The sequence below is a fragment of the Sebastes fasciatus genome, chromosome 12 (assembly GCF_043250625.1).
Source record: "Sebastes fasciatus isolate fSebFas1 chromosome 12, fSebFas1.pri, whole genome shotgun sequence".
Taxonomy (NCBI): Eukaryota; Metazoa; Chordata; class Actinopteri; order Perciformes; family Sebastidae; genus Sebastes; species Sebastes fasciatus.
The window spans coordinates 17,336,493-17,363,551 of NC_133806.1; the positions used below are offsets into that span (position 1 = coordinate 17,336,493).

At 39.7% G+C, this 27,059-nt stretch overlaps 5 protein-coding genes across 7 annotated transcripts in view; 3 read left to right on the forward strand and 2 right to left on the reverse strand.

Moving 5' to 3' along the window:
* fam171a1 (family with sequence similarity 171 member A1) overlaps window positions 1-8,840 on the reverse strand; it is a 48,530-nt gene extending 39,690 nt beyond the window's left edge. The window contains exon 1 of one of the 2 annotated variants that reach the window (XM_074653693.1): window positions 8,701-8,840. The gene's annotated coding sequence lies outside the window, so the exon portion shown is untranslated. The remainder of the gene's footprint in view (window positions 1-8,700) is intronic. The other variant, XM_074653694.1, reaches the window with a different exon arrangement.
* On the forward strand, window positions 131-4,885 carry LOC141779062 (rano class II histocompatibility antigen, A beta chain-like). 2 transcript variants are annotated; one of them, XM_074653698.1, is made up of 5 exons: window positions 131-253; window positions 464-724; window positions 2,012-2,293; window positions 2,458-2,568; window positions 2,993-4,885. In XM_074653698.1, the coding sequence occupies exons 1-5, from the start codon at window positions 172-174 to the stop codon at window positions 3,016-3,018; spliced, it is 762 nt and encodes a 253-aa protein (XP_074509799.1). In that variant the 5' UTR covers window positions 131-171; the 3' UTR covers window positions 3,019-4,885. The 2 variants fall into 2 exon arrangements, with proteins under 2 accessions (XP_074509799.1, XP_074509800.1); XM_074653699.1 differs by lacking the exon at window positions 2,458-2,568.
* LOC141779061 (SPRY domain-containing SOCS box protein 4) lies at window positions 6,283-9,900 on the forward strand. The gene is made up of 3 exons (XM_074653697.1): window positions 6,283-6,836; window positions 8,692-9,458; window positions 9,559-9,900. Exons 1-3 carry the CDS (start codon window positions 6,775-6,777, stop codon window positions 9,687-9,689), a joined length of 960 nt encoding a protein of 319 aa, XP_074509798.1. The 5' UTR covers window positions 6,283-6,774; the 3' UTR covers window positions 9,690-9,900.
* Window positions 9,901-12,300: 2,400 nt separating this feature from the next.
* On the forward strand, window positions 12,301-22,410 carry msh5 (mutS homolog 5). The gene is made up of 26 exons (XM_074653695.1): window positions 12,301-12,434; window positions 12,652-12,767; window positions 12,854-12,977; window positions 13,117-13,197; window positions 13,491-13,544; window positions 13,644-13,765; window positions 13,895-14,004; window positions 14,305-14,340; window positions 14,627-14,709; window positions 14,804-14,849; window positions 15,936-16,074; window positions 16,268-16,330; window positions 16,416-16,544; window positions 16,656-16,728; window positions 16,840-16,949; window positions 17,085-17,165; window positions 17,264-17,351; window positions 17,461-17,528; window positions 18,156-18,274; window positions 18,431-18,557; window positions 19,182-19,331; window positions 19,556-19,630; window positions 21,256-21,402; window positions 21,641-21,778; window positions 21,866-21,939; window positions 22,049-22,410. The coding sequence occupies exons 2-26, from the start codon at window positions 12,672-12,674 to the stop codon at window positions 22,167-22,169; spliced, it is 2,454 nt and encodes an 817-aa protein (XP_074509796.1). The 5' UTR covers window positions 12,301-12,434; window positions 12,652-12,671; the 3' UTR covers window positions 22,170-22,410.
* On the reverse strand, window positions 21,112-26,329 carry LOC141779068 (sperm acrosome membrane-associated protein 4-like). Its single transcript, XM_074653705.1, has 3 exons — window positions 25,443-26,329; window positions 23,202-23,369; window positions 21,112-22,774 (listed from the first exon to the last, which is right to left on the reverse strand). Exons 1-3 carry the CDS (start codon window positions 25,495-25,497, stop codon window positions 22,545-22,547), a joined length of 453 nt encoding a protein of 150 aa, XP_074509806.1. The 5' UTR covers window positions 25,498-26,329; the 3' UTR covers window positions 21,112-22,544.
* Between the last annotated feature and the right edge of the window lie 730 nt (window positions 26,330-27,059).

The following is a 27,059-nucleotide window of genomic DNA, read 5'->3' on the forward strand; positions in this document are numbered from 1 at the left end:
AGGTTAAATTTTTCAGAAATTAAATGTGCTGCACCAGAGTGAGCTATGCGTCATTCTTATCTGCAATTAGAATTCTGTGAAAAAGTCACACACGCCCTTTGTGCCACACATGCTTACAAAAATGTTCACTTCCTCATTTTCTCAGAGGGAAATCACGCCACTTCTGTTTTAATGTGTCTTTTCTCATATGTCAACATGCTAATTCGCAGCTTCTTTTCACTGCTGTTTCTGCTCCCGTTATTTTCAAGAGCAGGTAAGTGGACTAACTTTAAAATAGAAGCTGCCATTGGTTGTTTTGTGTCGCTGTTCATAACAGCACATTGACAAGATAGACAGAGTCAAACAGTTGCTAACATACATTTAAATAATCTGCTACATATTATTTGAGTGTGTGAGAATAGGTCATGAACAAGAAAAATGCTACTTTCTAATTTATCTAACACTTGTTGGCTTTATGTTTCAGATGCTCTTTTTGGTTATTTTTTGCTCCGTGGCCAGTTCACTTCCCCTGATGACCTTGTTTATGTGGAGCAAATCTACTATAATAAGGTGTTTCTGATCGAGTACAACAGCACTGAGGGGAAATATACCGGCTACACGGAGAGAGCTATAGAGTGGACACATGACTTCAACAAGAACCCTATTTTGTTGATGAAAGAAAAAAAGAATGAAGAGCATTTAAGAAGCAATGTCCCATTGATACTAGCTCTCCTTTCAAAAACAGGTGATTTTGTGTGTTGAAACTCTGGTAAGGCTTTAGATTACAGCCTGCAAATTACGGTGTTTTTATTTAGTATATATGTGTGGTATCAATAAAATACTTACAGGGACATATAGCAGGAAAAATATGTAAATACAGGTGAAGAATACAAGAGGTTAAGGAATAAGGGGGTAACAACTTTGGGTTTAAGAGGGAGTTAGAAATAAACTAGACTGTGCATGTAAGTATTTTCTAAATAACTGCATACCTATTTCAATAATTATGAGGTAAAGTAACAAACTGTATTGAGGGACAAATAACTGTATAAAGAATAGTTCATAGAACTTAAACCCTTTAAAGCTTCAATAGGCAACAATTGTTTGACATCATTTTTCAGCATATTATAATTCAAGTGTTCTGAGAGATAACTAAACTTCTGCACCTCCTCATGGCTCTGTTTTCAGGCTTTAAAAAATCTAGCCTGTGACGGAAGACTTTGACCAATCACAGGACACTTCAGAGAGAGCGTTCCTATTGGCTGAGCGGTCACAAACTTTCTCATTTTACAGCTAAACCGTGCACTACAAGATGATTCTGAAAACATTTCAGATGAAAAATAGGCATTAACGTAACATAATATTGATTCAATTTTGATCAGCGCTGCCTAGTTTAACCGCTTTGTCAGAGTTTGCGAGTGATTGACAGCCGGCTCTCATAGACAGTTGCTGGACGGCAGATCCCAGATCAGCTCTTACTGCTTGTTTTCCACCAGAGGACACAGAGGAACATGATTTGTTACCTGTTTCATATGCTACTGTCACGAAATAGCGACCGTTTTATAAAAATAACTTTTTTTAATCATATTTGCTCCAATCTCACCTACTTCAGCTTTAACAGTGTTTTCAGTTCACGAAAGTTAACTGCAACCTTTTCGGTCACCTAAAACTGTCTTAATCACTGTTTGGTAATACTTAGCTCCTCCCCCTAGTGTCACTTCTGGTTGCAAATAACCAAGATGGCAACGGCCAAAATGCCGAACTCAAGGATTCAAAACGGGTGATGTCACGGTGACTATCCACTTCTTATATACAGTCTATGTTTGTTACCCTTTATTTCCTGTACTTATTCCCTTCTGCCTCCCTTTGATACACAGTAAGTATTTAATTGGTATGTCTTATGAACAGAATATTTACACTGTTTGCAGGCTGTTATCTAAAGTGTTACCGAAAATCTCAGCATTATTGATGCATAATAAGTGAAAGTTCTGCTCCTTCATGCCAACGTGTTTTGTCTATGGGTTCTTTCCCCAAGTTGAGCCCTCCGTCAGGGTGAGATCAGTTGATGCAGCGAGCAGCAAACATCCAGGCATGCTCGTCTGCAGTGTGTACGGCTTTTATCCCAAACAAATCAGAGTGGCTTGGCTGAGGAACGGAAAGGAGGTGACATCTGAGGTGACTTCCACTGAGGAACTGCCCAATGGGAATTGGCTCTACCAGATGCACTCCTATCTGGAGTTTACACCCAGACCCGGAGAGACAATCACCTGTAAAGTGGAGCATGCCAGCCTCGTGGAGCCTGGGCTTTATGACTGGGGTAAGAGAGTGACGGGAGGTGTTCTTGGACCTCAGTCTGTTGTTATCAATAAAATCTTAACAGAGAAATCTTCATTTGAACAGAGTTACGGTAGAAGGCTTTTAATATTTATCAACGTACAGTATGTAAATCTGATGCAGTGTTTGTGATAAATGTGTTTTCAGACCCGGCATTTGAGTCACAGAGGAATAAGATCGCAGTCGGGACAGCAGGGCTGCTGCTGGGTCTGGTGTTTTTAGTTGCTGGGCTGATTTACTACAAGAAGAACACTGCTGGTGAGAGACGAGATCAAATTAACCAACAAAATTACCCGAATCATAATGTTTAGACCTACAGTGTTAACAGCTGAGGCAGAGTGTGTAGAGATAAATAGGACTTATCTAAAGACTGCAAAGACTCTATTAGAACATTCTGCTTCTGATGCCGCTGTTCCATTGCATCACTGTTGTCTGAAGAGCAACTCATAGACGTCCCTACATCAATGCATTTCTGTCAGAGAAGATTTATTGTTTCATTATCCTTTAAATCATAGAGCATGCAAGTCAACAGCACTAGTGATTATTTTCACATCCAAATCCATCAGAGTTCATGTAGCACTTTAAGTTTTGACAAAACCCCATAAGTTTTTAACACTTCTTAACACCAAATTATTGTGACTCAAAATCAGCTATGTGTGACTTTGTTTTCTTTTTTTTCTAGGCAGAGTGTTGGTGCCAACAAGTTAAGACTAAGCCAAAATGTAAAATGACCTGACTGTGGAATCATGTCACCAAAATGGCAGAGGACCGAATAAATAAGGTTTTTATGTGGAGCTGCACTCAATTCTTGAGGATCGAGGTTGATGTGCTGTATATCGTATCTACGAATAGTAATTACAGTATTAGTAATTATTAGTAATTATAGTATTACTAGTAGTAATAGTAATAATTTATGTTACAATAGTTAATCTATTAAAAGTAAACTTTTATTGAATTTTGAGGAAAATAGTTTGAAAATATTCTATCAAAACCTACATTTTCTTTTGAACTGTACGCATTATGATGATTTAAGAGAGCATATATTCCATGAAATGGTTTGACTAAACCTTGAAATATTCTGTTGTTGAGATGAAAAACAGGAACGATTTAATTAGTATTTACTTTGATTTATATATTGTAGTATCCTAAATGTATTTGTTGTGATTTGTAAATTTTAATTTGGACAATGAAGGTTTGAAGATTTGAATGTGAAAGTTGTTCAAGTATTTTTGGAAATCTTTTGTTGATTGAAAATGTATACACAGCACGATGGTTCTAGCTTATGGTGCCTTCGAACTCTTGTATTCACAACCTTGTAAGTGAAACGTTTCTGAAAGCTCCAAGTTTGCGTTTGTTAACGCTATCAGAAATGGTGGAGGCCATGGATATATATATTGTAATTTTAGTTATATATTGTTGTTCATTGTAATCTTATAATATGTCTAAGGAAAATGTTGATATTCCCAACGGCCTCATATTTTTCCTCTGTCATTATGCCTTTGCAATTACTGCATTATGTTACCCGCTTGCTAGCTTGCTAAATTGCTAGCCTATGTGGCTTCAAGACGCCGACAGTAACGTTAATATTGTCGTTGCTTAGCAGCGGTGTTCTCACGACTTAACCACTTGAACGCCAAGCATATTGTGAACATGACTTCCCATGTTGTAAGAACAAGCTCACCAGTTTCATTTGAAGGCACCATTATACTATGGTGTCTCATAAGTTAAAGTAGTAAGTTATAAGTTTAAGTCTGATAATCACATGTTCTGATATACTAGATATACTGGATATATATCAGTCAAATATCAAACACACACTTCTGACCCACGTCACCCTGTTAGTCAACTAAAGGATGACGATAAACCTACAGGTTCCAGATTAAGTTAAAGTTCAACTGAAATTATTGTGTTTTTTTTCTTCTCTGTAAATCACTTGTCTTGTGTTTCTGCAAAAATCTGCATGTGCTGGAACAATCTTTGTACAATACTGTACACAATAGACAATGCGTGTTGTGCATTGTATTTAGCTGGGCAGGTGTTGGTGCCAATGTGTTAAGGTATATTCAACAGCTGTCCTGTTAGTTTGTCTAAAAACATCTGCCTGTATAATCAATCTGTCCTACTGGTTTTAAATACAAAGCAGACACCTGAGGTCAGAGAGGCCTATGAGGATTCACATGAGGACCTTGATCAAATCCAATGGGGTAATCTGTGTGTGCTGACATGTCCTTATTATACTCATTCTTGTCATGTTAACTCTACACACCTAAAAAAAAAAAACTGGATACATTCATCATATATAACTGCACAGTTAACAAACCTAAAAGCTCAACAGTTTGAACGAATAAAAATCTAAATATAAAAAAAAAAACTAAAAGCACTGTTATATGACACACTTTCATTGAATGAAAGTAGGTCAATTTGAGGGCATTGCAGCCCTCAGTCATGGCTGTAGCCCTTGACAAGGTTAAACAGATATGGCACACTAACCTTGTTTACTACTAGGGAGGGAAAAGGATTGGGAGTAGGAATCAGAAAAGCCAACAAAAGGAACAACAACTGGCTTGAGACATGCAGCATGGTTTGTCTTCTGCTATGTCACACTACAGGGGATAGACTGGTTTACATTCTTAATGCTCAGTTAAGTTCCCATCATTATTGTGTTTATGTAATGTGGTTTGTGGAGGCTCTTTGGGTTTTAGGGTGACAAATGTGAGAGGGGAATTTGCAATCGTAACTTTTTCTCATCATTTAATGAAGTTCCAATACCGAACAGCTGTTATGTCTTTTATTTAATTTTCATTATTTTCATCATTAGTTGTCTGACAGAAAAAAAAAATTTCGGGTAATTTATTAATCATTTAATCTGCATGCAAAAATGTCATTACTCACTAGTTCCACATTCCTTTCTGGTTTCAAATGTGAATATTTGTTTATTTTTCTGTGTCTGCAGTAAACTAAATATCTTTGGGTGTTGAACTACCGGTCTGACAAAACAAGACATTTAAAGATGTCACCTTGAAGCTGCAGTGGGTAGAAATGGACCAAATATGATTAAAAAAAAAAGTTATTTTATAAAACGGTCACTATGTCCTGACAGTAGTGCATGAGAAAGCTAATCTGAAAAAAATCATGTGCCTCTGTGTCCTCCCGTGCTCCTAATTGCATCTGCAAGATTTCACAGACCGGAGGAAAACAATGTTGAGATCAGTTGAGGAAATACCTAGCACCACCCACCAGCCGGAGCAAACTTTCTAATTTTACAGCTAAACAGTACACTACAAGATGTTTCTGAAAACATTTGAGGCGAGAAATAGGCATTACAGTAACAGAATATTGATTCATATTTGATCAGCGCTGCCTAGTTTGACCGTTTGATCAGTTTGCGAGTGACAGCTGCCTCCGTTGAATGAACAGCCAATAGGAACGCTCTCTCTGAAATTACCTGTGATTGGCTAAAGTCTGCCGTCATGGGCTAGATTTTCTAAAGCCTGAAAACAGAGCCATGAGGAGGTGCAGAAGTCTAGTTTTCTCTCAGAACACTTGAATTACAATATGCTGAAGGTTATTATGGAATTGTTGCCCAATGATGCCAAAAATATTCAGGTATATAGGTATATATACTCCTTTCCGATCTATTTACTATTATTATTGTTATTTCTTTTATTCATCTATTTAATTATTTATTTAATTTTTGTTTTCCCTTCTCTGGGATTATTCAATGTAATTTCATGTGTACATTACCAAACTTTCCGTGTGTACCACATTATCTCCATCACTACAAAGAGGAACAGGGGGGGGTTAGGAAATATGGGTCTAGGATACCACTGTTTCAAACATGTAAAACACTGATTTATTTATGTACTGCTTCATTGTACTTTTTGTGCCAATAAAAAATTTGAATATAAAAAAACACCTGGCTCTGTTTATCTATAAATGTAATTTTGCCCAATAAAGTTTGACCCAGTAGCACCATGTTGCCTGTAAAACAGCGTCCAGGGCTTACAATCCCCATCGCTCACCTGTTCCTCTTTATGCGCATGCGCACTCTGGGATAATAATAATAATAATGAGTCGGTTCGGTTTCTATTGTATTTTCCTCTTCTTGCTATATAAAAGCCCGAGTTTCATCCTCTTCTTGTGTTTCGCCATTTTCGTTTACATTCATTACAGAACGCGATAAAAAAGAATAATTAAATTGATGATAGCTGGATGATAGCTGGATGATGTGGATGTAGAACATCACCATGGTTTCTCCTCAGTTTACAAACACGTCATGAGATCTCTTCGTCCTTGTCTCTGCAGCTCTGTGTGCACGTCAGTCTCAAGTGATGGACTGTGCTGTTCCCGTCTCGGAGGTCGTCCCAGAAAAAGCTTAACCAAAACACCGGAGCGGTTACGTTACCGAGCCGCGATAAGACGCAAGAGATGCTTGATAAGAGCCTGTTATAAACACACTGATAGATGATGTCTGTAAACAGCCTGCGTTCAGCCACCACAGAGAAGGACTCGGCTAAACACAGCTGGTAAGATTTAAAGACTTGTTTGTTTTTACTGACCTACTGCAGCAGGTGAACTAACCTCAGTCATCTTTAAATTTGTTGCAGGTGGAGACTTTCTATCTTTTGTTATTATTAATCTACTAAATCTGTCTAGCTTCCCATATTGCTATTTCTTACCTTATTCTACTCTTACCTTATTCTACTCTATAATCATTTTTAACAGTCTCTACTGCACTATATTCATTTTAATACTTTTTTCTGCACTATATTCATTTTTAACAGTCTCTTCTGCACTATATTCATTTTTAATAGTCTCTTCTGCACTATATTCACTTTTTTAATAGTCCTGTAACTGCACCTTCCACCTTACCTTTTAATAGTCTCTTTTGCACTATATTCACTTTTTTAATAGTCGTGTATCACAGCTGTTACCCTGCACTATATTCACTTTTAACAGTTTTCTTCATCTCCTTGTATTTTTATATCTGGTATATTTTTTTTGTACTTTTCATAACTAACTTTTTTACTGCCTTTTTACTAACATGTTTTTGCACTATGGAGCTGTGATGCTGGAAACTTGAATTTCCCTCGGGATCAATAGTTACTATCCATCTATGTATGTATCTATCTATCTATCTATTTTCTTGATTTATTGATAAATCGTGTAGTTCATATTTCATTTTTCTAGATTATGGATTAATCATTTGTTCCATAAAATGTATATTCAAAAGTATTGAAGAGTTCTAATAGAGCTTAAACCTGCAGTAGGCAGAATATTTTTGGCATCATTGGGCAAAAATTCCAAAATAACCTTTCAGCATATTGTAATTCAAGTGTTCTGAGAGATAACTAGACTTCTGCACCTCCTCATGGCTCTGTTTTCAGGCTTTAGAAAATCTAGAGAGAGCGTTCCTATTGGCTGTTCATTCAACGGAGGCATTCAACTATCTATCTATCTATATTTCTATTTCTTACCTTATTCTACTCTTCCTCACCCAGAGGTGTAAAATAATAACATTCTGGTACTTGTTTATATAATAGTATTTTAATTTCAAGCTACTTTATACTCCAAATATAGTACATTTCAGAGGGAAATATTTTTCTTTTTACTCCACTGCATTTATCTGACGGCTAGGACTATACATTTTTAAAACCTATGATGAGAATATAAAATGTGATAACACAGTAAAAAGCAAAACCAACAGTATATAACATCTAGAATTAGCTCCTCCTGGGCCAACTACAACGTTAAAATGCTAAATGTCGATGCATCAGTAATGATTTATAATAGTATAATACAATAACTCTGACAGAGACCATTTTGCCTGAATAGTGTGTGTTTTTAATTTTGTAATTTAAGTCAGTTTTGCTGATAATACTTTGGTACTTTTACTGAATTAGGCAACAGTCTGAATGCTTCTCATGGAGTATTTTACAGTGTATCCTACTTTTACTTAAGACAAGGATTTGAATAATTCTTCCACTACTGCTCTACTTTTACCTATTCTGCTGTACTCTACTCCACCATACTTCTTTACTCTACTTTACCTTGTCTGCAACTTTAATCTACTTTCCACTCTACCTTACTCTACTCTACACCACCTGACCATATTCTACTTTACTCTATAACTTACCTTATTTTCCTCTACGCTTGCATGAAAGATTTTTTATTAATCAATCATGAAAATTGTCAAATAATTGCAGCCCTTTTCTTTTCAGTATAAAAGGTCAAACTTACATGTGTACTAGGTGAATAACATTGTTAATTTAGCAACTATCCAACAACGTGGAGTTTAATTTTTCTAAGTACTTTTACAACATACAAACTGTAAACTACAGCTGAAATAATAATAAACTAGTGTTGTTGTCTTCTCCACAGTGACCTTACCTGTGTGTTCAGCTCAATGGGTGTCTCACTGTCAGTATGGCTGTACAGCAGGGCAGATGACGACAGCCCTTCCTCCTCTTCATCAGCTTTCCCTCTGCTGGCTGTCCCGACGTCCTCTCGCCTTGCGGTCACTCTGAACTCCTCACCGGTTGTCCCGGGAGACAGCCGTTCACACTGGAGCTCGGTCCACCGCTCTCCTCACTTCCTGCTGTCTACCTGCAAACAGGAAGTGACACGTTCACCTGTTGAGCTGAGTAGCGACGGGGTGAGGGCGGAGATGGGGGTGAAGAGTGGGCTTCATGTCTGGGAAGTGCTGTGGAGCGCCAACCACAGAGGGAGTCATGCCGTCATGGGCATTTCCAGGCAGAGCTGCCCTCTGCAGGCCTCAGGGTACAACGTGTTAATCGGCGGGGACTCCCAGTCGTGGGGCTGGGAGCTCAAAACCAATCAGCTCTGGCATGCTGGACAGAGTCTGGGACTTTATCCAGGAAAGAGGAAGAGGTGCCGCTCTGAGGCTGTGGAGGATTTTAGGACAAAGTCGTCCACTTCATCACACACAAAGGTGACACCTCTCCCCATCCCTGAGCGCGTCCTGCTGGTCCTGGACGCCGACGCAGGGACTCTGGGATTCGTCGTTGATGGCAGCTTCCTCGGCGCAGCTTTCAAAGACCTCCCTCATGGTGTGGAACTGTTCCCAGCGGTGAGCAGCGTGAGAGGAGGAGCCAGCATACAACTACGATACCTGAACGGTGCCGCACGTGAGTTATCAGGTTTTTACACAGATCTGCTTTGGTTAGATCTACTTGTTTCGTTAAAACACCTAAACTAACAGAGTTTTTCTTTCTCTCTCCATCCCAGGTGATCCCCCTGCCCTGATGGCTTTATGTGGACTGACAATTCGGCAGTTTTTAGGGGAACAGAGGCAGAATCAAATGGACAAACTGCCTCTACCCACTTGTATCCAACACTACCTGCTTTCTAGTCAATAATGTACACTTGTACGTATACAAACACAAATAATAGGAAACATTTTGTCAATCACTGAAGTGTACCAAGAATTTATAGATTTGTATATGAAAAATGATGTTATTATAGCCATACAAGTGGATATATTATTTATCTTATTTATTACAATATAATACATACACATTTCACTCTGTTTTCTTTCTTTGTGTATAAAATAAATGACTCTCATTTCAATTTGATGTTGTCATTATTGTTGTTTTACAGTTTCAATCCTTTTACGAATGGTAGAAGAAAGAACAATAAGGGTAATTCAGGAGTGTTGTTTGGTATAGGACAGGGGTCAGCAACCTGTGGCTCCGGAGCCACATGCAGCTCTTCAGCCCCTCTCCAGAGGCTCCCTGTGGATTTTTAAAAATGGAAATGAAAAACTGTTTTTTGTTTACATTTTCATTTTTATTTATCATTGTTGTAGGTCTATGGTACGACGGAATATTAGGGCCACATTGAGGGAAAAAAATAATCTGATATTACAAGAAAAAAGTCATAATATTACAAGAATAAAGTCATAACTTTACTTTATAATATGACTTTATTCCAATAATACTACGACTTTTTTTCTCGTAAAGTTATGACTTTATTCTCGGAATATTGCGACTTTTTTTCTTGTAATATTATGACTCTATTCTTGTAATCTTTTCCCTCAATGTGGCCCTAATACTCCGTAGTACATTTGCTCTTTGGCCCTCACTGCATTAGACTTATATACTATATACTAAGACTATAAACTGTTTTACCTTCATCACAATGCTCAAATGTTTTGTGGCTCCAGACAGATTTGTTTTGTTTTTCTTTGCCTATAACGGCTCTTTTGATAGTAAAGGTTGCTGACCCCTGGAATAGGAAGATTACCTTTTAGAAAACATAAATCAGATTTAGTAATGAGGGGAAAATTATTATTATTATGAAGAAATGGTGATCCCAAGTTTCAGAACAAGCATTAAGCAGCCAAAACTTTTCCCTGCACACATATCTTCTTTCACTGACTGAAAACCTGCCTGCTATACAGGTGGAAGAAATGATGGAATAAAACTGATAATAATAAATACTAAAAGAGAGTCATTATACCAAACAGGCTAATGAATGGCCAGATAACACCTTGCCTGGAAAGAGTCAGAGAGCCTTAGCTCCAAAACTAACATGAAACACATTGATGATGCCTTAAATGACATGACACAGTTGCTTATTTATTCATGAATAACTCCCAAACAAAGCGATGAATGAATTAAGTTCTGAATCAATCCATATTGCAATGATAAAATTCAGCTGCATCTTTAAATGATCACTGTGTGTGGTTAGATTAAAGATGACTCAGATTCCTGGCTGCTAGTTTACCAACTACAGGCCAAATTAAATTAAATAAATCATATTTTAATTATAATATTTATCATGTTTTATCCCAAACAGCCGGGCTTTAGAAGGTGAGAAGTAACGTTATACACTCAGTCTAGTAGTAATGGAAAAACATTAGGCCTACTGAGCAATGGAAACATTCTGAGACATGTAGCTTAGCTAGCTGAGATACTAACTGTTATCTACCCGTTAACTCACTGTTAACTGTTAACAGTTAGTTAACTGTTAACAGTTAACAGTTAACAGTTAACTGTTAGCTAACTGTTAACAGTTGGCTAACTGTTAACTGTTAGCCAACTGTTAACTGTTAGCTAACTGTTAACTGTTAGTTAGCTAACTAACAGTTAACAGTTAACAGTTAACTGTTAACTGCCAACAGTTAACTGTTAACTAACTGTTAACAGTTAGTTAGTTAACTAACTGTTAACAGTTAGCTAACTGTTAACTGCTAGCTAGTTAACAGTTAGCTAACTGTTAACTGTTAGCTAACTGTTAACAGTTAACAGTTAACAGTTAACTGTTAACAGTTAACTGTTAACTAACAGTCAACAGTTGGCAGTTAACAGTTAGTTAGCTAACTAACAGTTAACCGTTAACAGTTTGTTAACAGTTAACTAACAGTTAACAGTTAGCTAACTGTTAACTAGCTAGCAGTTAACCAACTGTTAACAGTTAGCTAACTAACAGTTAACTGTTAGTTAGTTAGCTAACTAACTGTTAACTAGCTAACAGTTAACTGTTAGTTAGCTAACTAACTGTTAACTAGCTAGCAGTTAACAGTTAGCAGTTAACTGTTAGTTAGCTAACAGTTAACTGCCAACTGTTAGCTAACTGTTAACAGTTAGTTAGCTAACTAACAGTTAACAGTTTGTTAACAGTTAACAGTTAGCCAACTGTTAACTGTTAGCTAACTAACAGTTAACTGTTAGTTAGCTAACTAACTGTTAACTAGCTAGCAGTTAACAGTTAGCTAACAGTTAACAGTTAGTTAGCTAACTAACTGTTAACTAACAGTTAGCTAACTGTTAACTGCTAGCTAACAGCTAGCTAGTTAACAGTTAGCTAACTGTTAACAGTTAGTTACCTAACTGTTAACAGTTAACAGTCAGTTAACAGTTGGCAGTTAACAGTTAGCTGTTAAACTAGCTAGCAGTTAACCGTTAGCTAGCAGTTAACCGTTAGCTAGCAGTTAACCGTTAGCTAGCAGTTAGCTAACTGTTAACACTAGCATGTATAAAAGTGCCGCTCTGGACTGACGAACATTGTCACAGAAAAGATTTTTATCAACTCCTTATAAATTATAAATCGGACTTTAACATCGACCGTTAGCTTTACTATAAAGAGTCCCAGCTTGACCTGTAAGTATATATACCTGTAAGCTAACCTGCTAACTAACGGTTATCTCAGTAAAATAATCTGAATTAACTCCACTTCGTTGGCTGATTTATTTCCATTGACTAACTAGCTGAACGTTTTTTAGTTTTTGAAAGTTTAAAGTCATATTGTGTTTTTATATAGTCAAATAACTGATGTTGAGCATATAATTATTATCTTAATTTGACTGTTCATATCTAGAATTAGATAACTGGTTAGTTATGGCAGCACTGGACAGTCTGAGAGGAGGAGGAGGGTTAGTTTTCGGTCCTCCAGGCATGAATGGAGATGAAGAAGAGGAGGAAGACTCACCTGCAGTAAGTTCAGAAGTCCCACTCACACCTGCAGAGTAGTAGATAGATGCTGCAGTCATATGCACACACCTGTATCTGTTTATGACCAGGTGTTACTGAGTGTTTTAGCCCAGCATGGACAGATGGGCCTCTGCTTCTATGACAGCAAGGACTCATCTTTACACTACATGAGAGACACTCCTGACAACTACGACCTCCACCTGCTGGCCAGAGGTAAACAGCACACACAGCCTGTTACACAACCTCTCCCACAAATACATTTAAGCTTTTCATGTATTTTCATTTTCACACATTATGTATATAAACTGACATTTGTGCTTGACCTACTATACTGTATGGACCTCCTTTTCAGTCATCCAGGAGGTTGGTCCCCATGTAATAATCACCAGTGCAAAGCAGGAGCGCTGCATGACACGCTTCCTGCAACAACTTGGTGAGTTCTGGGAGACAAACATGATCTCAGCATGGGGGCGGGGAGAAACAGAGAAAATGTCACACACAGACAAATTTGTTTTGACATGGTACGAGACAAGTAGTTTTCTAGGTCAAGAGAATGAAATTAGATTAGCTTGACACTGCAGACAGATAGTGTGATAAGGGAAAAGAGTGATTGTACAGCAGTGACACAATTGTGCCATGGGAAACCACTACTTTGACAATATATTTTTCTTTTATACAACATTTTATTATTTTCTTGTTTCAAACTCCCCCTCTGTTGTATCCCAGGTTCAAACCCAGACTACAGACCAGAGGTGGTCACTTATCCATATGTTGACTTTGGTAAACTATAATATCTAAATATCCTCATCAATTTTAGGCAGATTTGCATGATTTTCCACAATGAACAGTCTGATTTTGAGTCAATTTTGACTGTTGCAGGTCTGGAGGTCGGTAAGCAGAGGCTTCTTTCTGCCCACCTGCCTTTCCTTCCTGCGTCCATCTCAGAGAGAGACAAAATGTCCTACCTCTCCTCCTGTATCTCCTTTGACTCCCCCCTGATGGTGAGCCAGCTGTCTATATGTCATCCTATCCGTCAGTCCGTCGTTGTGCAGGAGCTGATCACTAACTGTCCATCATTTGTTTGTGTTTATGTGTGTGTGTGTGTGTGTGTGTGTACATCCGTTGGGTAGCTGAGGGCAGTGGGAGCTCTGCTGAAATGTCTGGACAGGAGGAGAGTGGGAGTGGAGCTGGAAGACAGCAGTGTTGGAGTTCCTATCCTGCAGTTCCACGCCTACACGCTGTAACACACATATTAATGTTGCTTTGCACACACATACCCATAGGACTGTGATTGCACATTTTCCGTAATGAGGAACCTTGAAAGAGTTTTGTCAATGAGGGGAGTTTTTTTTACTGCTCTGCATTTAGCTACACAGTTTTTAGTCTGTTGGCATTGTGTTTCATACTAAATGCACATTGACTGTATTACATTTCCTCTATAATATCTACCAGCAGACTAAACCTATCATGTGTGATGCGCAAGTTTTCATGAATGAAAATGATGCTTCTCTGAAATGTGCATTGTTTCTTCCCAATACAGTAAAGGTGTTGTTTGCATTGACCGGGATACATACAGGTAAGAGTAGATCATCTTTATCCAATATGTGTCCCTAAAAGCCCCTCTCCTAAATCTCTCACTAATTGTTCCTTGTTCCACAATTAAAACCTACAATGCAGCTGTTTTGTACAATGTTATACATTTTATTTTGACTATTACTTGTAAAAGAAGACTTGCTTACCACCTTTTATTTTATTTTTGCTCTTCTGCCCTTGTTGATACATTTTCTTAACAAATGCAAAACATATAGAAAGATACAAGGGTTTGAGTTGAGAGATCACCATGGACTTTGTGTTTGTTTCAGCGTACTGCAGATCTTCAAATCAGAACTTCACCCATCAGTGTACAAGCTGCATTCAGGGGAAAAGGAAGGACTCAGTCTTTATGGTACGCGGCCCTGAACTTAGCAATTCAGGACATTATTACTCCGTTTTATCTGATGGTGTTTACAAGAAACACTTGTTCTTATTGTGTGTTGCAGGAATACTGAACCGCTGCAGGTGCAAGTTTGGCTCCAAACTGTTACGGTGAGAAACACACAACAAAAACATAATGAAAGGGCCTTTACTTCATCAAAAGGCTTTTATAAGAGAAGGCTGTTGTTTCTTTCAGCAAGTCCTCAGTATTCAGTTAAACTAAACTTTACCACCATGCTGTACGACAGTTGTGCAAAGTGTATGCAGTTGGTATGGGACATTGATGTCAGATACTTCTTGTAATGCTGCAGCACCACCACTACTACTAGTATTATGAGTTATGAGTTTCTAATAGGCAGGGCAAGTTTATAGCCGCTTTAATAAACAAAGGAAATTCAAAGTGTTCTGCATCATTGGTTCTCAACCTTTTTTCGTGTCAAGAATCCTTAAATTGATTGACATTAGGTCACAGACCTCCATTTGATAAGATTTTGTTTCAGGGACCTCCATCTGAAAAGATTTTGGTTATTATGATTAAAACCAGAAGTTTACAGTTGTCAACTACAGTTGAGAAGGTCACCGTGGAGGAAGTGAAACCTATGATCAGAATAATCACTCTTATGACTCTTACTCACATTGGGCTCACTTCTATAGTGAATGAAATAGTGGAAATAAACTATTCCTAACTTTTCGTGGGACCCCCTAGAACACCCTCAAGGTGTCCTGGTTGAGAACCACTGCTCTACTTCATGCATACAAGACAATAATACTGAATACAACAATTATATAATCATAATTATCTGGTTAAAATGATCACGTAAAACACTTAATAAAAGTTGATTCATTCCTGTGAACATTAGGAGCATGTTTTTGTCATGTGTTTTAAAATAAACCGCAGCAGAGGATTTGTGTTTGTCTCAGGAATTTCAAGGTTTGCATACCGCTGCCTGTATCTATGGCAACAAGATAAATGTTTCAACATGATGCATCATCTGTTTTTGGTACTGTCACCAATCCTATTATGGTGGTTTTAATTCCATGCTGTGATTATTGTGGGAATGTGCATTCATGTAATTATGCCATTCTTTGCACAACCATTATTTGTTGCATACACACAACATCTGGGTAACTCTGGTTTGTGTCACAGACTGGAAGAAATAAAGTTTGCTAGAAGTATCATGTCCTCTCCTCTCTCAGCCAGTGGTTTCTGCGGCCAACACAGGACCTGGCTGTGTTACACAGGAGACAGGAAGTGGTACGTTTCTTCACGTCGCCTCGAAACTCCGACGCCCTGAGCACCCTGCAGACTTCACTACGTAACATCAGTAACATCCCGGTAACAACTCTGACCAATTACCTCCTTTTTTTCTCCACATCTGGGACCATTTATCCCCTTACCTGCTGTGTCACCACCTGAACACAGAAATTATAACAGTCTGTGTGTGTGTGTGTGTGTGTGTGTGTGTGTGTGTGTGTGTGTGTGTGTGTGTGTGTGTGTGTGTGTGTGTGTGTGTGCTTGTGTGTGTTAGACTCTTTTACGCAGGATGTCTCTCTCTCACACCAAAGTGTCCGACTGGCAGAGCCTCTACAAGGTTGGTGCTACAGTATTACCACACGCACCGTATCCACATGTCTGTTGAATTTGTGCAAAATGTTGTGTTTGTGTGTGTTTGTCAGACAGTGTACAATGTGGTGTGCATCAGGGACACGGTGCGACACCTTCCTCAGTCCATTCATCTCTTTCGTGACATCAGTGAAGGGTTCTCTGACGACCTCCACCACATCGCCTCCCTCATCAGCCGAGTTGTGAGACACACACAAAATGATGCACAGCTACAAATCTGAGAAATCTCCTGGCTTTTGTTGCCAGTAGTTCACAATTATTTTGCAGCATTTGCTTTGCTTTGGAACGTGTAGGTGGATTTTGAAACCAGCGTAGTCGAGAACCGCTTCACCATCAAACCGAACGTGGACCCAGCAATCGATGAGAGTAAGTGCCTCCATTGTGGACTCTATAATAAGTGAAAAGGCCTGATCAGAAATGTGTTATGAGCCTGTGTTTATAATGTTCTATGGTGGTTTATTTCCCTCCCTCTGTCAGAGAAGAGGAGGATGATGGGGTTGTCCGACTTCCTGACAGATGTGGCCCGAAGAGAGCTGGAACACCTAGATGCTCGCATTCCCTCCTGCTGCGTCATCTACATCCCTCTGGTCTGAGCTTCATGTTGACTCAGCTACCGGCTGATCTTTATTTACTCATCTGACTTGAGCCCACATGTACTGTTTTATTGGTGGAGGCACCACATATAGCAGGGCTCATGTATCATTGTTTAATTCTCCTTACAGATTGGGTTCCTGCTCTCCGTCCCTCGCCTGCCCAGCATGGTGGAGAAAGAGGATTTTGTGATAGAGGGGCTTGAGTTTATGGTTTGTGTATGATACCGTTCATTTTGTTTGTTTGTGTTCTTCAAAATCACAAATGCTCATGTGCTGTAAAACCTTTTCCTCGTGTCCATGTGGGCTAGTTTCTGTCAGAGGACCGTCTGCACTACCGCAGCGTGAGAACCAAAGAGCTGGACGACCTCTTAGGAGACTTGCACTGTGACATTAGAGGTCTTTTACCTTCTTACTAACAGAATACCCGATAGCAGCGTATCTGACATTGTTAGAAATTACCACAACCACTGAAGGCTTTCCTGATTGCACACTTCCTGTTTCTCAGACATGGAGATGGCAGTGATGACACAGTTGCAGAACACAATCCTCGAGAGAAGCGCTTCCCTTTACAAGGTCAGTGTGCATCACTGGGTCTAAAACATGACTCTCACTCTGATATGAGTATTTATGTGTGTAGGTGGAGGTTGTTCTTCTGATTAGCTATCATTGTTTTCTTGGTTGTGTTGTGTTGTACATTTTGATTATGAAACAGGTCATGATCTCATTACATTACATTATTGTTTTGAGGGAAGAATGAGCATTACGTTAAGATGATTAATAGTTATGTTTACAATATTGTAGCTGTAGTTAAAATGTTTTAGCTATTATTATAACTTGGCAATTAAATTCATGTTAAAGAAACAATGAGTTTTATTAAGATACAGACTTGCAGGCTTTATTAAAGTAATACTCCACCCAAAATCTCTCTTTTGAGAATTATACACACTCACACTCACCCACCCAAACATACAAAAAAAACTGATCACATTGCTCCTGCAACACAATCCCCTTCTTTGTTGTTTATCTCTATTTTAGTATGTTCCAGACACTCATATTTCCCACCAGACTGTGACTAAATACACAACTTCTGTCTCATTTCACAAGCACAACCCTTTTGACCTCTAAGTTTGTGAATTCATGCTGCTCTTTCATCGGTCAAAACGTCTCCGTTCAGGACAGTTTAATGCGTGTGTTGTGTAGGTTCTGGATCTCACGGCTGAGCTGGACTGTCTGATGGCGATGAGCAGCGCCTCACAAGAGTACGGCTACACCTCGCCTAAACTAGCCAGCCACAGGAAGATAACAGTCACAGAGGGCAGGTAGGCACTCACACACTAGATGGAAACAATTTTCCATTAAAGTATCATGTCATGTAAGTTTATCTAACATTAGTTTTGATTACTAATCTCATAAACAGTACACACGCACATAAAGCAGTACAAGACTGATAAAGTCTGTATTTTACGTTTTCCTAGACACCCGCTGTTAGAGCTGTGCTCTCCTGTGTTTGTGGCCAACTCCTTCCAGAGCTCAGAGTCGCAGGACAGAGTGAAGATCATCACTGGCCCCAACTCATCTGGCAAGAGCATCTACCTCAAACAGGTGGAACTGTTCATAACAATTACATACAATTTGATCATCTCAGTAACAGGCGCCATGATAAACTGCCTCTGGTCTTGACTCGCTCAAATGTACTCTGTGACACTGTGTTGACATGTTTGTTTACGTTACGTGCTTCAGTTTCCTGTCTACCTGAAATTGGCTTGTCTTTTGATGTTTTGGGGCCAAATATGCTTGTTTTTTTTGCTTTTCTTTTGCTACACCCAGTGTTCAAGCTGTGTTCAGGCAAAACTGATAGAGAGTTTTAAGAAACAAGATCAGTGAAGCTATACAAGTGGGAAACAATACTGGTTCAAAAAAAATCTGCATAATTGCACATAATCTACTTTCACTTTTTCCAAACTATCTAACTCTATTAATTACTGGACGAAGAAGAAGAAGCCTTGAAGCTGTAATTTGCAACTTAATCAGAAAACACATTTAGGGCGCTGTACTGTAATTAAGGGCGATAATAACGTTCCTTAATGAGAACGTCTTCATTTTACATTCCATTAGGAGGAGTTTTGTCCTCCAGGCTGATGTGACTCCGCTCTCCTATTGGGTTAAGTTCACACACCACCGCATTTGTCATCCAACCCTGACTCGTTCTGATTTGACTTTTGTCAGGTGGGTCTGATTGTGTTCATGGCTCTGATTGGCTCAGACGTGCCGGCGAAAGAGGCAGAGATCGGTCTGGTGGATGGCATGTTCACCCGCATGCAGAGCAGAGAGTCTGTGTCTGTTGGCCTCAGCACCTTCATGATAGACCTCAACCAGGTACCTAACACACACACAATTTTCTGTGTGTGTGTGTATGTATGTCAGTGTATGTGGGTGTGGAAATAAAAGATATGATCTTCCAACACTACTGTCCTCCAGCTCCACTCCCACTCTCCACCTGTCAAGTAATTTTTTATAAAGCAACTACTGCCTACAGCCATAACACACACACACGCTAAGACAAAATGTAGTATATAACACTTTGTGTCTCTATTCTCCAGATGGCCCAGGCTGTCAACAGCAGTACTGGCAACTCATTAGTTCTCATCGATGAATTTGGAAAGGGAACTAACACCGTAAGAAAAACCTGTTCCAGCACATTGTGAATTAAATACATATGCATAAGCATAACAAGGACACAGAGTGTCATTAATGCGAAGCGCCTGAAACCAATCTCAGCCACGATTATCCAATTTAGAGCTGCGGCACGAACAGACCTTCAGTTCAGCCCAACATGTGCCACCTATCAGCAAGAAAACAGCAGCAGCTGTTCAGACCTCCAGATATAGAGGTGTTGATGTGCACCATCTACATGCATGCTGGTGCAAACTGCAGGCAAAGAACTGCTGTTTTTCATATAGTTTCACTTTGTTTACATTTGATATTTTAGTTTTGGCAACTAGGGGAATATTTCCTGCTGGATACTAGGAAACGTACAGTGTTCGCTCGGCTCTGAGTATCACTATGTTTTCTGTCCTCCATCACCATCTGCAATGTTACTCTGGAGAGGGATAGAGCCGGTCCAATTTTATTTATCTGAAGAAGAAAATACAGAAGAAAACAATAAAAGAAAATTACCAATGTAGGTTAAATGAGTTCCGTCTTAGATGTTAACGACAAAAATTGAAAGCGGCTACAATCAATATTTTTTAGCTGTTGTGCTTTGCTAAAAAACCCTGTATGCTACCTGCTCAGCACCAAACAGCAGGCAGACCCAGTTATCAGCTAGCTGGTGAACATAGTGGAGCATTTAGCAGCTAAAGAGCCAGATATTTCCCTCGCGAGTTGGTGGAGGCCAAAAACAGTGCGAGATAAAAGAGAGTAAATATTGGCTTTATATTCGCCAGGTGGCCACAAACAAATTAATGATAATGTTTCTCTGTTACTGTTGGATGTGTGAACAAGCAACTGTTTGCTAACAAATTTGCCATAACAGCTTAAAAGGGGATAATATGCCAATTTTGTGTCCACAACTTGCTTCCACTGCTCCACGTGGCCAGATTCTGTTTCATCTGAGTATTGTTAGTAATCTCCGCTGGAGGTAAGAGTGACACAATGCTAAATGTAAAACCCCAAAAGTGCACCAGCATAAAAACAAACAACAGCTCTAAAAGAAAAGAAACTGTTACACTCTTACCTGCAGGTGGTGCATGTGGTAAAATGTAAGCAGCTGTAGCTTTCCTTGCCTGTACGTGGTGACCATATAACCCCAAGGACTGGTTCTTTTGTTGCATGTCACACCCCTCTGTCCCCACATGTCCTGTCTATCTTTCTACTATACACTATCAGAAATAAATGCAAAATGAACCCCCGAAAAAGTCTACATCTGCAGCTCTGAACTGCTGCTGCTGTTTCCTGTAGTTGGTTGTGGAGAATGTGCAACCTATTTGTACAACAAACGTTTCAGGGTAATTAACATAGACTATCATTACTGACAGAGAGGATTTCTATTCTTGTGTGCATGATATTCGTCATAACATTAGCAAACAGTTAACATTTGTTTTTGTAATCCTGTTGAAAGGGGACAACTGGAACCACACAACAATAGGCAGGAATGTTCTGTTAATTGGTTTATTTGTGGCACAAACTCAAGCTCAAGCTATCAGGGTTTTATGTAAAGAGCTTAACATGTATTAAGACTAGAGAGTTTGACCTATAGGAGCTCAGAAACAACAGACAACTGTGTGATGATCCCCTTCAGGTGGATGGACTGGCCTTGCTGGCTGCGTCCATCTCTCATTGGCTGAGAAAACCCCCGCCGGATGTTCCTCACGTCCTGCTGGCTACTAACTTCCACAGCTTGCTGCAGCTGGGCCTGCTGCCCTCCTCTGGCCTGCTGTCTCTTCTGGTACTAACAGATACTCGACTGAGCTCGCACAATGATGAAATAAATGTAGCCCGAAGCATTTTGTGAATGTTCAGCGAGGTTTCATGATGATAAACTAATGCGCTGCACAAAACTTCCAAATGACCAACTAGCTAATGAGACTCCACTCTGGATTTGTTTTACCTCATTAGAAGTTTATTCTATTGTTAATGGGATTTGTGTGTGTGTGTGTGTGTGTGTGTGTGTGTGTGTGTGTTAGACTCTAGAGACAGCAGTGGACGGGGATGAGTTGGTGTTTCTGTACCAACTGAAGGAAGGAATCTGCCAGTCCAGCTATGCTGCCAACATCGCAACGCTGGCGGGCCTGCCAACTGGCCTTGTGCAGAGAGGAGTGGAGGTAAACACACACATAGATACACCCACAGATACACAGAAGCATGCTCACATAGACTGACTGTTTGTGTGTATGTGTGTGTTTGGCCAGGTGTCTGCACTGTACAGGACAGGAAGGCTCATCAAACGCATTGACAGAGCATCATCGGACGAGCAGGCCAACAGGTTTGTTGAACTCCAGCTACACAGAACGACACACAAAAACCAACACGACAGAGCAGTGTATGTGAAACACAGATGTTTGTGTGTGTGTGTGTGTGTGTGTGACCGACAGGTGCATGTCTGTGGTGGAGACGTTCCTGAACCTCGACCTGGAGGACAAAGATTTGGACCTTCAGCACTTCATGAAAGAGGAGCTCCTGCCCTCTGCTGGGGAGCTGCTGAGCCGCAGCTGAACATGTTTCTACAGATCTGTGGTCAGTTTGTTCGTTCACTATCAAGTGTTTTCAGCTGGTTTTGGGAGAGAGCAGGGTTTTACTGATGCTCCATCTAAATATATGACAATAATTATATTACAGTATGAAACATTTATTATACCGCATGTGTGTGTTTCAGTTGAAATACCATGTTAAATATTGTACAAACAGATTTGCTCTTCGGTTTGATTAAAGTCTTTCTAAATTGTTTAAGCTATAATTATCTAAATTGTGCTTTCTAATTCAGTACAGTTATTCTGTAAAGCTGGTCATTTTCCTTCACCATATGGTTGAAGTCCTTTCTGTATCACTTCACAGTCTTTTTGTTCGACAACATAAATAAACGCAGGTGGTTTATTGTGATCCCGTTGAGGCTTCAGTGAGCTGCCAGGTAGTTAGCACAGCCACAGTGAGGGAGAAAAGTGTGGTGATTGGAAGTTTGTGCACCGAGTTGCAGAAGGGAGTGTCGCAGCAGTGTTTGGTCATTACGAAGATGGTGTTGTTAGAGAAGAGCTCCACCGTGGTCTCCACGTCGCACTCGTCTGCCCTTACACAACCCAGAGTCTTAACGTCCAGAGTATCAGCTGTGGAGACAAGACCATGGTGTTCAGTGTTACATGTCTGAGTAAATTAACCTTTGCGGTCCTTCTAATGCTTGGTTATTAAATAACAGACACAAGGGCTGCCCCCTCTTAGTTGATTAGTCAACTAATCCTTCGTTGTGATCTTAGTCGACTAAGATTTACTTAAGTCAATTAGTCGTTTTTTATGCTTTTTTCATGCTGAATGACTTATTTCCAAGAAACTTCTGAGCACATCTCTGGTAAAGATCTAAAGTGGTGCTTTTGTGTGATTCTTTGTGGAGAAACTCAGTTTTACAGATCTGTCGATTATATCAACCAATCGATTAGTCGACAAAATCGTACGAGTGTTAGTCGACTAAGAGTTAATTTGTTTCGGACAGCCCTAAAAGACACACATTGATTAAAAATTCAGTCTTATCCAACACACCTGCCTTCCCTCGGCCCGTGTAGCAGCGCTCCCCGACGCTACAGTTGGTTTCGGTGGTATAGCAGGCATCCCAGAAGCCCAAGTCGCAACGGAAACACTCCAGTAACTCCTCTTCTTCCTCAAATCCCACTGACTCCATGAGCTGCTCTAGCTGCTCCTCCTCCGCACCTGAGCCCACAGAAACACCACAGAAACAGGACAGTTTGATACAGTAAAGCTGTACTGGCTTGACAGAACATGTTGCCAAATGAGGAAAGTGTCTAACAACAAGATAATTGAAAAAACTTTATTATCAACTTTATTATTAAAGTTATGTCAACTCTATTGAGTAACCTGGACTTGACCTTTATTTAACCAGATGAGCTCCATTGAGATTGGAAACTTCTTGCCAAGACGGCAGGATAAAAGGTTGAAAAGACAAACAGGCTAAGAACAGAGAATATCCTCTTATTAACAGTTTAATGGATGAGAAGAGTTGAATTATTCAGATTTCGAGGCGTTTACGTAATGTGTTGTTGGACACATTTATTATTCAGGGGGTGCTGAATGTGCGAAAGTGTTGGAGCGGCGCTGTTGAAGGACATCAAGCCAAACTGATGAGCCACACTCTGCCGAGCGCTTGAGCATCTCACAAATATTTTGTTTATTCTGCAGCAGTCTGGAATTTGTTTCTTTGAGTGGATGACTTGTGTTATTCGGGTTGTGCTCCAAGTCTTAAGGCTGTAGCATCGTGTTTTTATTAACCAGACAGATACTGGAATTAATAGAAAGAGTTGGCAGCAGCAGTGGGACAAACCCATAGTTATTCCCAGCACAGTGTGCTGCACAATCCCTCAAAATAATATAAACTTGTGTAACACATTAGAACTTGAAATACAAAACGCTTCTTCCTAAAATTAAAGATTTATTGGCAGGAGGAAATAGCTGACAGAGCAAAAAGTTTTCTAACCGATCAGCAAATGTGGCTTCGTTTTAAGCTCATACTATGCCATATTATATTCAAATAACTGTAAATACAGCATATTTGGATACAAAAACGTGATTATCCAGGTTGTTTTGGATGTCACAGCAAATCTTTGTGAGGTTTAACTTTGGAGTTCATTGTCAGAACACATCCAGTAGCTAAATGGCTGGTTTCAGTGCCGCTATAGGCTGCTGCTGCTGCTGCTGCTGCTGCTGCTGCTGCTGCTGCTGGAGAAGGACTAATCTCCTCCTCGGGGCCAAGAGATGAGTTTCATCGAGAGTCCCAATCCTTATCCCCTCTTATCTTGTTAGCTTGTGCTAGCTCAGGTGGACGAGCAAACAAAAGAGTAGTGAGGTGGGGTTCATTGTGAGGAGAGAGCAGACTAAATCCGTACTCAGCTATCAGCTACAACCAGTGCACACATCCTGCAGTAAATCCTGCCCTTAATGATCATGTTGTCATGCTCAGTTTCTTGTGGAAGAGAGCTGTTGATCCAACTGTATGGATATTTCGGATGTTAAAGTTTGTGGTCCTGTTGAACTGTGTTTCTTCACCCCATTTATATCGATGAGGGAAGACTAAACTGCAGCCTCCAACATGACTATACACATATTTTAAAACAGTTTCAATAAAAACTGAACATTATAACGATCACGAAGTTAGGATTTATAGCAGAGCTGCAACGTTTGATCGATTAGCTGATGGACAGAAAATGTATAGACAACTATTCGGATAATCGATTCATCTTTTGAGTCATTTTCCAAGCAAAAATGACACAAAAATGTTATGGTTCAAGCTTCTCAAAGGTGAAGATGTGCAGCTTTTCATTGTCGAACATAATTGTAAATTGAATACTTTTGGGTTTTAGACAAAACTAGACATTAGGAGAAGACACCTTGGACTCTGGGAAACTCATATGGACATTTTCAGACCAAAGATTAATAGATTAATCAAGAAAAGGATCAGCAGATTAATCAGTAGTATAATAAAATAATCATTAGTTGCAGCCAGTTTAATGCAGAGCTGTTATATCAGTATGGACATCAGATAAAATTGTTGGTATTTCACAAATCAAGAAGGCTCTTAATTTGATTTGAACATTAATTAAGTAGATAATTCATAATTTGGTGAAACCAGCAATGCTCATGAATAACTACCAACCAGAAATGAATCAGATTTTTATGCCAAGTTGAGAATAAAAAGTTCTCGTCGTTGAACAGAAGACAGAGTTCGAGTTACACCTACTATAAAGTACTAGAGGTACTACGTCTTCTTACCTTGAGCAGGTGAGAGCATCATGATGGCAAAAACACAGAATATTAGTCCTCTCATTTTGAGCGGGGTACTTCTTCCATGGACTGCACCATGAGGACTGCCGAGGAGACCGGAAGTGGGGATGAGATTGGATTAGATCAGGAATAGACCTGCTATTAGTCCTGCACCGATCACGGCTGCAGAGAGGCTGTAGATGATCAAACGACGGACGTTTTTGGGGAATAGCTGCTGCGAATTAGAAAACTCACGAGGGCTGGGATGTGGAGTCTGGCCACCAGAAAGATTTCATGTCTCCTTTAAATGTCAGAAAATGTCATTTGGTTTATTAGGTTGTTTATACAGTGTTACATCTAAAACCAAGCTGGTAACTCATCGCTGTGTTTTCATGAAACACTGACTGCCAGATGTGGAGGTTAAAACTCCTCCTTTGTGGTGGGAAACATTTCTCCATCCTGCTGACGCTTTTCACTTTGTTTTACTTCTTAACTGAATCCCACTTCCTGCTGTAACGAGTAGAAAAAAAACACTTTAAAGTGGCATCTTCCGGCTGGTTGATCCTCAGTCGCTCACATCTTTTATACCAAAGAAACGTTGATCACAGCTCCTCTCTTTCTTAAGGAACTGACACATTGCATATGTCCTGAGTCAGTGTAGGTTTAAGCAGCTTACAGCCTCGCGTCCATCTGCTCAGATATGTATCGACACACATTCATCTCTCAGAGGAGGGGGGCTCAATTCACTTATATCCTCAATGCAGCAAAAAGAAGAACGTGCGTCGCTGAATTATGTAACACAACTGTTGCACGTCCACGTACACACACACAGGAGAAACCTCAAAGATGTCTTGTATTCTGTGTTGCTGCAGTGCTGTCGTGCATAAAGATATTTAAACTTCCTCTGGTCAGTTTGGTGTCAGATTCAAAGAGGACTATACACAACATGTAAAGACACTGGAGCAAATTTATTCCTGCTGCGGGCAAGAGCTGAAATAGTTAGTTGATTAATCGTTTGAGTCATTTTTTTTAAGCAACAGTGTCAAGATTTGTTGCTTTTATCTGACTAATATGAGACAAAACAATCAATTTGAAGCAATTTAAGGTATAATTCACTATTCTCTGAAAACTTTATAATCATTTTGGGGGATGTATTGCGGGTGATGGTATTTGTGTGTCTTTTAGCCTACCCTCATTGATATAAATGGGGTGGACAAAATAATAGAAACACTGTCAGTATTAACTATAATGTAAGCCCATTTGCGGCAGTGTGGCGATTTAGTTTAAAGAGCAAAAGAGACACACCGGGTGGGCGGGAGGGGAGGTGAATGGGTCCAACAAACACAACGCTTTCATCCAGGAGACCGCTGTTTGTGTCCCGTGCGTCACGTTACAATCAGCTGTCCCGTGTTCATAATGTTCAGTGTCATTTTCACAGTACAAACGTAGTGGTTTTAAGTCCAACCATGTAGTTCTTTCCTAAACATAACTATAGAGGTATTGTTGCCTAATCTTAAAGTGACGCCAAGGGGCGATGGTGGCTTAACACATCTACAAACTGCAGCCCGCAAAATGACCACAAAAAGTTGAACCTCTCTTGCTAACAGTTTCAACAAAACTTGACCA